We start from the raw sequence: 9,372 nt of genomic DNA, 5'->3' as shown, positions 1-9,372 counted from the left end.
GCCTCCTCCCTAGTGTTGTTGGGAGTTCTGGCTTATTGCAGCTTACAGCCACAGCCCACCTCCTCAGGTTGAGCTTTGAGATGGAAGGTAGATTTACAAGTCCCCTCGCCCCCACCCCGCCCTTTCCTTCCTTGAGTCCTGAACCCTGGGCACTCCCGTTACCAAAGCGCCATGCTCTCTGCCCGGGCCTCACTTGACACTCAGCTTGTTTGCCGAGTCCAGTCCGGGCATCGCCTCTTGGGGGCCCCAGCCCTCTCCCTAGACCAGGGTCCTTCCCCGAGCTTCACAGCCCCAGCCGTCCTGGCAGTGAAAGGGACTTCTGCCTGTCCCATCCATGGGCCAGAATCCCTCTTGGGGTGTCTGGTCAGGGTAGAGGGTGGTGGTGGCAGTGGTGCCCCCCCCCCCATCCTGGCCCAGTGCAGGTTGGCGGTCGGGTGGGTGGGGAGGGAGGGCTCAGCAGGACCCACAGTCATGGACAGGCCAGGCAGGCCTGACAAGCACATACTGACTGGCTCCTGGCCCAGGTGGGAAACCACCTTGAAGACCAACTTCTGAGGGAGTGAAGGCCAGGGGAAGGAGCCAGCCTCCCAGCTCAGTGGGGATGGAGTGAGCTGTCTATCACCAGGAGGCAGGGTCACCAGTGTGGGGTGGGCACTGACCTTGGCAGGCCTCCTCCTTGGGTCTGGTGACCAACCTTTCCCACTGGGCTGGAGGCCCCCAGGAGGCTCAGCAGAGCCCGGACATTGCCAGCCAGCAAAAGAAGGGTCCGCATGCCCAAATCTAGCGGCACAAACTCCCTGGAGACCCTCACTGCCTCCAGGGGTCCCAAGGAGCTGCTGTGAGATCCACAGCTCAGGACCCTGCCCACACTCACAACAGCGCCAGGCCCTGGTTTCAAAAACAACCAAAATGTTTTAATGGCCTGCCTCCAGGGCCCACAGCCTTACACAAACTCCACCTAGCCTTGGGTTCAGCCAGCCAGGAGGGAGTCCACAGCAGGCTGGACAGAGCAGTGACGCTAGGGGGACTGGGGGGGGCGGGGACGGGACACATGTCCCCACATCTTCAGAGACCTAGGCCTGAATTGTTACTTAACCTGTCCCTCCAGTGCCATTGATTTAGGACAGGCTTGGGAACAGAGGCCCCGAGAAAGGAGGCCAACCCCAGGCTCCAGGTGTGGGGGCAGGGAAGGACAGGCAGGGGGTTAGGTCCAACCCCAAACTTGGGGACTGTAAGCCGGAGCTTTCCTGGGAGATGACTCCAGGTGTGCCTCACACGCTGGACAACGTACCGCTATCAGAGACTAAGTCCTGGGACACAAGGGTTCTGCTCTCCTGCCAGCACCAGGCCCGGCAGAGATGGAGCCGAGACCGAACTGTGCTGGGTGTGCGTCAGGCGCCGTCCCCACAACCCTGCGAGGTAGGTTGCGTTGTTCTATTTTACAAAAGGAGGAGGGTGAGCCTGGGGCCCACAAGAGGAGCAGTGACCCCACCCCCAGGTCACACACCCAGCAAGGGGTGGAGGAGCCGGGCGGGACTTGGGCTCACAGCTTCTTCAGAAGCACAAGGGTGGAAGGATGTGCTCTTCTGAGAGAACCTCGTGTGAACCTCCGCCCAGACTGGCGCTGTTTCCCCCTGACCCTGGGGAGCTGGGCAGACTGAGGGAGGGGTGCACTGAGCCCCTAGACAGCCAGTGGCCTGCACAGCACCAGCAATCCATGCTATGCGTGGTGGCCCTGGTCCCCCAACAGCTGGGGGTGATTTGAAAGCCGGTCTGGTCCCTGGACCTTGTGGCCCCACGTGGGCAGTGCCAGGCCGTTGAGCCAGGCGGTCTCCAGCAGGCTGCGGAAGCGGGACTTCAGTGTGGAGCCGGACGTGCTGGTGCCGATGGCTGCGGGGGGCGAGGCGCCGCGGGACCACCCTTCAACAGCGGCCTCTGTCTTCTCCAGACCAGGGATTGGTGGCTTCCTTCCCAGCTTCTTAGCCTTGGGGGCCGGTGACTTCCGAGCCAGGGCGAGGCTGTCGGGCTCTCCTCTGGCCATGGGGAGTCCTGAGGGGGGCACAGCTCCAGCCTCCGTGTCAAAGTGACCTGGGAAACGCACACAGGGTCAGGCTGCAACCGACGCACTGCCATCCAGACTCTTGGCTCTGTCTGCCTGAGGGCAGAATGCTACCGACGGGCCCGTTACCACAGTCGGTCCTCCCATGTGCCCTCGGATCTGGCTTTCCAGAACCCATGTCCCAAGAGGAGAGGGAAGGAAGGGGCCCAACAGGCCAGGAGCCACTCACACTAGGTGACTGACTCTCGGCCATCCTGCAGGGGCGAGGGGGCAGGGGACTACCCGCCACGGGGCCTTCAGGGCTGCCTGCATTCTAGGAAGCAGGTCGCCAGGCCTCTCTGTCAAAGCGCTGCGGGTGGGCGCAAACCTCCCACTTCCAGGCTGGCAGCCATGCCCAGTGCATGCCATCTGCACTGCCCAGAGGTTCCTAGGACCTTCAGCCGGGGCCAAGGGCCCGCTGCACAGAGCAGGGAAACTGAGGCACAGAGTTAAGACCCCAGACAGGGTCTGTCTGGCACTGCCCAGAGGGAGCAACAGAGAAAAGGGAGGGGGTCCCTGGCCCAGAATACACCTACTTTGAAGGGACGCTGCCCGGGGGCGCACAGGAACCTGTAAGAAACAAAGTTGGGGATGACTTGATACCAGCCCTTGAAGCTCAGGGAGGGCAGCCTGAGGCAGGTGCCCCAGCCACCTCCTTACTGGACGGTCCTTCCCCATAGGTGCAGGGAGGGACAGGACTGAGCTGGGCCTCCTGAAGCCCGACCCCACCTCCACCCCACCCCCGTTTATTCCTCACACCGTTTCTGTAGTCTCTGCAGCCCCCAACTGGGCATCTGTTCCAACTTCCTAAGTGGCCCAGGTTCTGGCCAGCTGGCACCCAAGTTCCCCCTGTACCTACAGTCTCGGGCCTTGGGCAGGTAGGAGCCCAGGGTTAGGTCACCAGGTGGAGAAGGAACTAAGGACACTTCCTGCCGAGAGGAAAGGGTGTGTGGGAGCAGGGGTGGCCAGGAGAGACAGTGGGGATGGGGACTTGGGGAGCCAGGGGACAGACACGACCCCAAGCCCCCCGAGTCGACTCAGACGTGCATGCAAGGCTGAATGTACCCAACGTGGATCCTCCTACTGAAGTTCAATGGAGCCCAGTCAAGTGAGAAATCAAGCTGTGGTGGCTCAGGGAGGAACGGCACCCCCATAGCCTCCTCACACTGGCAGTGTTGGGGGTGCTGGGTCACTGGGGCATTGATGAGGATTACGGTGCAACCGACTGAGACCCCAGAGGGATGGGTTGACAAGGCTGAGCTTCGCTGTTTGTATGGGTTTTTGACTTCCTGCTTGTATTTGCTTCTTTCTTTCTTTCTTTCTCTCTCTCTCTCTTTCTTTCTTCCTGGCTGTGTGTTGTTTGGCTGCTGGTTAGCGGATGGCTGCGCTAGACGCAGCTGATCTTACAGTGTTGTGATTTTGACAGATTGCGATCGCCCAAGTAAACCTGAGACATGCAAACCCCATGGACAGAGCCTGGACTCCTCCTTAAATGAACTAGCCCCAACCCAAGAACACTTAGTTCTGATCACATGGCCCTGGTTCGTGAAATGATCACTTAAGATAATGGTGCTACAGCAAAGCGTGGTGAAGAAAGCAGATGGTGCCCGGCTATTAATCAGAATAGTGTCTGGGGTCTTCAAGGCTTGTATTGAAAACAAGCAGCCATCTAATGGAGGTGTCCACTAAGTCCACACAGAAGAAGCACACCAGCTTGTGTGATCCAAAGATGACAATTACAAAATTCTAATATGATGAAGGGAAAAGTATCAGCTAAAATTATGAACCCCCAATTTGTAGAAGGCTACGGAGGACAGGGGGAGCCCCAAATCCATCTGCAGAGTATCTTATTCAGACTGAGCCACTGGCAGTTCTCGCCACAGGCAAGCGTCTCCAACAGCCTTGCAATCAGAGTCTAGTGCAATCTTGATTGTGTTGAATCAAACTTCATACTCGGCCAGTTACTTCCCCCCGGACTGGATCGGAATTGGTTCTGGGTGCAAGTCTCTCTCACTTGTTCTGTGACCGACATTTCTTTCTTTTTCTCTCTCTCACACACACACACACACACACACACACACACACACACAGCTGGCTGCACCCAAACCACTGACTCAGCCCAACAGACATTTCTTCTCTGGCTTTTTGAATGTTGACGGGAGTCTTTTCCTTCGGACTCATTATTTGTATTTTCGTATTTCTATTATTACTGTATCCTGACCACCGTATAGCGACTGGTTTTGATTGTGGCCGTGGGGTTTCCCAGTTAGTGAAGCACAGGAGGGGTGGATGCACAGAGACAATAATGGATACGAGGGTTGATAGGGGATGCTGGGTTGGGTGCGGGGTGATAGGGAGGGTAAGGGGATTTCAAGAGTAAACAATGAAGGCAAGAGGGGGTAGGGAGCACTCTGATTGTGATTGCACAACTCATTTTAAAGGCGATTTAATGGGAGGGGGGTGCGCACGGGGGGGTGGGGTGGGGTGGTGGTGGTGAGAATATTCTACATTTGACGTGGTAATGATGGTATTAAGTCTCCTTGATCTGATTGAATGATCGAAGGGTTGAGTTGTATGATACGTAAATTACGTGCTAATAAAACTGTTTTTTTTTTAATGTCGAGTGTGAAATGATGATCTATCTGCTCTAACCGGAGAACAGGATGGATGTGAACTTAGGGCAGAGAAAACACACTGGGAACCGATGGCAGCCCTGTTACACGATAGCTGAGTCAAAGAGGAGGCTGTCCACTCACATACATATTAAGGACAGTGCTCTCTGCCCTACAGGAGGACTCAGGAGTCACGAAGGACTTCGAGGCAGGAGGTTTGTTTCTGTAGTTTGTGTGTGCACATGTGTGTGCACATGTGTGTGCTCTGGAGACTGAATTGGGCAACCCTGTTTGGGAACAGGGTTTTCTTTGTGAGGTTGATGTGTGGGGCCCTTTCAGGGATCAGGGTAGGAGGTGTCCGTCTAAGCACCTCTGGCTGGGTTCACAGGAGCAGCAGACAGGACTGCCCGGTCCAGTCTCTAGCTCACATGCACACCGGGGAAGATGGATGACCTGGGAGGGCTCAGGGCTGCCAGGGCCCGCCAGAGAGCGGGAGGCAGGAGCAGAGAGGGGTCCCAGGCAGGCCAGGAACGGAGCAGCCGCCATGCTCAAAGGCCCACCCTGAGGACCAGCCCTCCATCCCAGGCAGGATGTCCTGTGCTTCCTGCCCTGCCTTCCTGTGGCCCGAGGCACTCAGCCCCCAGTGGTCGGTGACCGCTCACGTGACTGCCCCATTCTCACCCAGTTGGCGGCGCGCGCAGTCCCGCCACTGCAGGTCCAGCAGGTCCAGGTAGATGTCCGGCAGCTGGCGCAGGGCTAGCAGCTTCAGCATGCGCGAGGTGCAGCCCTGCAGGGCGCTCTCCCGCAGCGCCCGCTCCTCCGACAGCGTGGTGGGCCGCAGCTCCACGCGGTGCTCCTGCAGCACATGGTCCACAGAGGCCGGGGGCAGCCGTGGGAAGAGCCGCTCCTTCACCAGGTGGATGGGCACAAAGATGGCGCCGGCCCGCACCACGTGGGGGAAGGGGCACTGGTGTGTGCGCACGAAGTCCTGCAGCTGGCACAGCAGCTTGCGCAGCAGGCCCTGCACGCTCTGGCAGTCCTGCCAGGCCTCCCTGCCCCAAGGCTCAGCGGTCTCAAGCCACTCCCGCAGCTTGTCAGGCGGCGAATGAGCTACGGAGTCTGAGATGGCGTCACACAAAGACGTATGCAGCCCTGCAAAGTGCTGCTCATGGGAGTCCCCCGGGGCCGGGGCTGGGGTGGAAGCTAGGGTTGGGGTGGAAGTCGGGGCCGGAGCTGGGGATGGAGCTAGAGCCAGACCTGGAGCCGGAGCCGGAGAGGCCACAGCTAAGGCTGGGGGGCTGGGCAATGCCAGGTTTAAGCAGGCCACAGGCAAGGGCTGAGTGATGATCTTGAGTCCAATGGGCACAGACGTGGGGGTGAGTGCAGGGGGTGCAGGCTCAGGGGTCGAGGTGGGCACAGAGGGGACCACGGCGGCAGGCATGGGTGCTGGCCGGAGTATCTTGAACTTCCGGAACATGAAGGCCACAGAGCTTTGGAAGTTGGCCCTTGGTGTGGCCTCTGTGCTCACTGGTAGCCCTGGGGTGCCCGTGACTGGGCTTTTCAGGCCTGGTAGATCTGGCACCATGTCCACCATGGGCCCGGCAGAGACCGTGTCCTCCCCTGCACCCTGCAGATTCAGGGTGGCGCCCTCCACATCCGGCACACCTGTAGGCTTGGTGTGCACGGCGGGACCAGGAACCTTCTCTGTCACAGGCTTCTTCACGCTCAGGTCCAGGGCCACCTCTTCCCTCAGGGAGCAGCACGTCCCCATGGAGGCCTCCTGGGCAGGCAGAGGCCCTGGGCAGTCACGGCCATGGCTCTTGAGGGGGGCTGGGACTTGGTCCGGCTCGGAGTCAGGTGCCTGCACATCCAGGTAGCCCCGGTAGGGGGCCAGGCTGAAGACATTGTCAATCACGGGCATGGGTGGAGAGCTGGGTGGACGTGGGCCCTTGTTCTGGGGACGGGGCCGACGCTCCTGGGCGCAGGGGGGTAGTGCGGGCGGCGTGCTGGGAACTGGACTGTCTCGGATGAGGATGGGGGCTGAGAGGTGCTCCTCCGGCCTGGGCCGGGACTGGGACTGCTCTTTCCTGCAGCTGGACAGCCATGTCTTCTCCTCCATTGCCCGCGCCGCTTTCCCAGCGGCCCTCAAGTGCTCCAAGTGTGGCTGACTGGCAGGCACAGACTGGCATTCCCGCTGGAAGGCCCGGGGTGGCAGCGCGGCCCGCACACTGCCTTGCGGGGGCGGAGTCCCTCCAAGCCCCGGGGAGGCTCCATAGAGAGAGGGGTCGTCTTGGGCGTGAGGAAAGCTCAGTATCTGAGGCGGGAAGTCCAGGGGACATCGTGGAGCAAGAGGTGGCTCCGGCTTGAAACCTGGAGAGGGTGCTGGGAGGGGAGCAGCGGGGTAAGGGTAAGGGTCTAGTCCCACGGGGGGCACATAGGGTGTCTGGGCTGCCTGCTGCCTTAGGTAGGAGCTGCCTAACCCACCAGGTGGGTACCCAGCCACCTTGTGGGCTCCCAAAGGTTGCAGTGGTAGCAAGGTGTTATATCCACCCTGCTTCTCTGGGTGGCGGTAGGCTGGTGGGCAAGGCAGGGCCTGTGGGCCATGAGGCAGCGGGTAGTGGGTGGGTACTGCATCCTGGCAGGCTGGCCCCAGAGGCTGGTTCAGCGGAGTCCAGGGATTGGAGGGGGCCTCGGGCATTGCTTGCTTGTGGTCTCCAGAGTAAGGGGCTGGCAGGAAGCCCGTACTGTGGACGGTCCGATACTTCTCCAAGAAGGCCTGGCACGGAGAGAAGCCCATGGAGGAGTCTTTGCCAGATGGCTCGGCTGATAGCCCATGCAAGAAGGTACTGTCCAGAGGCTGCCCTTTGCCAGGAGCCGGGGCCAGAGGGCAGGGTGGGTCAGCAGGGGGCAGCAGGGACCCTGTCACCAGTGTCCAGTCAACATCCAGCGGCCTCTTGGCTGCCCCTTCATTCAGGCAAGTTGAGAGTCCGTAACACAGAGGGCTTCGGTAGACGGGTTTGGGGGCCGCCAGAGGTGGGCCTGGGTAGGGCTGAGCCCGGGGGCTGTAGGGCAGGAACTCCATAGGATTGGCATCTTGGCCCTTCTCGGAGCCTTCTCCTGGTGGCCGGTAGAGCAGGCAATTGGACAGCAGACCTTCTGTCCGAAGTGGGGGTCCTGCCATGCTGGTGGGGTACAAGGGTGGATATGGGGTCCAGGATGCCAGCCGCTCAGATCCTGCTTTGGGAGCACCTCCCACGGGGCAGGAAAAGTAGGCACCCTTGTATCCACAGGGGTCCTGGATGCCAGCAGAAGGGAGCAGGCTGGGGCCAGGCCCCGAGTCAGCCTCTAGGCGGGACACCTTGCCATATACCATGGGGCCCAGGGTCCCCATTGGCCGCTTCTCTGCCATCACAGCAAAGGTTTCTGGGCCTCCGGCCCTGCTACTGTACTGCTGACCTGGGGGAGAGAGGCGGGTGCATCAGTGAAATGTCTGGACAAGGGCCTACTGCAGCCACAACACCGTATCCAACACCGTATTCAGCTGCAGCTCCTGCTGGTTCCCTGCCACCCCAAGAACTTGGCACTCAGGAGATGCACCAAGAAGCCTACCACTAAGGCTTGCAGGCATGCATGCCCGGATCGTAGATAATACAAGGGCTGCCAGCAGGTTTGTTGTTCTGCTGCAGAACCCTTTGCTTAACCTCTTGGCAGCAGACCTACACATCACACAACCCACGCTCCCAAAGCCCCTGGAGTCCAGTTTGCCTCCACAGGGCCCCCAATCCCTCGCCTTGGGGGTTTCAGGTTTTTCAGGGTGCAGTGCAGCCACACTTCCTACTTTTATAGATGAAGAGCCATACGGAGAGCTCAGAGCCGCCATAAAGAGGGGATGGGAAGCCCAGTGCCTGCCTCTCACTGCAGGCTCCCTTCTCAAGATACCACGGTGGTTGCAAGGGCCTACTGCAGCCACAACACCGTATCCAAACACTGTCTACAATACACAATGTCCTGTGACCCGCTTTGACCTGCCAGTCTGCCAATAACAACAACCAACGTGGTGGAGGTCCCGAGGCCCAGAGCCAATGCTGAGCTATCAGGCTTGGCCCTTGAGGACAGCATCTGTCTGTACGAGGCGTCCCACCTCCCACCCCAGCAGGAGGGGGGTCAAGGCTGTCCAGCAGATGGCGCTGTGGGGACAGCAAAAGGATCCCCAGGACCCAGGAGAGAGCCCAGATGTTCAATCTCAGCGCTGCAGGTGGGCTATTCCGTGGCACCGAGGGGACAATGAGATGGAGAATCGAGGGAGGGCAGGCCCAGGGACCCAGGGGCCAGAGCCAGCAACTAGTGTCTTCAAAGGAAAACCCGAGTTCTACAGAAAAGACCCCAAGGCAAACAAGGATGGGGACCCAAGCCCAGGGAGGTCAACGGTGGGCCTGCCTCCACCTCTAGACTCCTAACGCCCCCCAGGTGCTACAGGTCTACCAACCATTAGCCCCCTTTCCTCCTCCTCCTCCTCCCTTCTAGCTGGTGACCAATGGCAGCCACAAGCTCAGAATCAGACCAAAACAAATTGGGGACAGTAGCAGCCAAAAGTAGTATGGGGGCCCCAAGGCCACCCCAGCCCCTACAGGTCTCTTTTAAGAAGCTGTCCTATCTCCTGGC

The 9,372-nt window shown here is 59.7% G+C and overlaps 1 protein-coding gene across 2 annotated transcripts; it reads right to left on the bottom strand.

Annotated features, from left to right (window-relative positions):
* Nucleotides 1-892: 892 nt before the first annotated feature.
* CUNH15orf39 (chromosome unknown C15orf39 homolog) lies at nucleotides 893-9,052 on the bottom strand. Of its 2 annotated transcripts, XM_045285829.1 has the most exons (3): nucleotides 5,392-9,052; nucleotides 2,635-2,668; nucleotides 2,000-2,088 (listed from the first exon to the last, which is right to left on the bottom strand). In XM_045285829.1, exons 1-3 carry the CDS (start codon nucleotides 8,117-8,119, stop codon nucleotides 2,079-2,081), a joined length of 2,772 nt encoding a protein of 923 aa, XP_045141764.1. In that variant the 5' UTR covers nucleotides 8,120-9,052; the 3' UTR covers nucleotides 2,000-2,078. The 2 variants fall into 2 exon arrangements, with proteins under 2 accessions (XP_004712101.1, XP_045141764.1); XM_004712044.2 differs by lacking the exon at nucleotides 2,635-2,668 and having other exon boundaries at nucleotides 893-2,088.
* Between the last annotated feature and the right edge of the window lie 320 nt (nucleotides 9,053-9,372).

The sequence above is a fragment of the Echinops telfairi genome, unplaced genomic scaffold (assembly GCF_000313985.2).
Source record: "Echinops telfairi isolate 266 unplaced genomic scaffold, ASM31398v2 ScPeMD7_7475;HRSCAF=8513, whole genome shotgun sequence".
NCBI classification, from domain to species: domain Eukaryota; kingdom Metazoa; phylum Chordata; class Mammalia; order Afrosoricida; family Tenrecidae; genus Echinops; species Echinops telfairi.
This window is presented reverse-complemented; position numbering and strand designations above follow the sequence as displayed.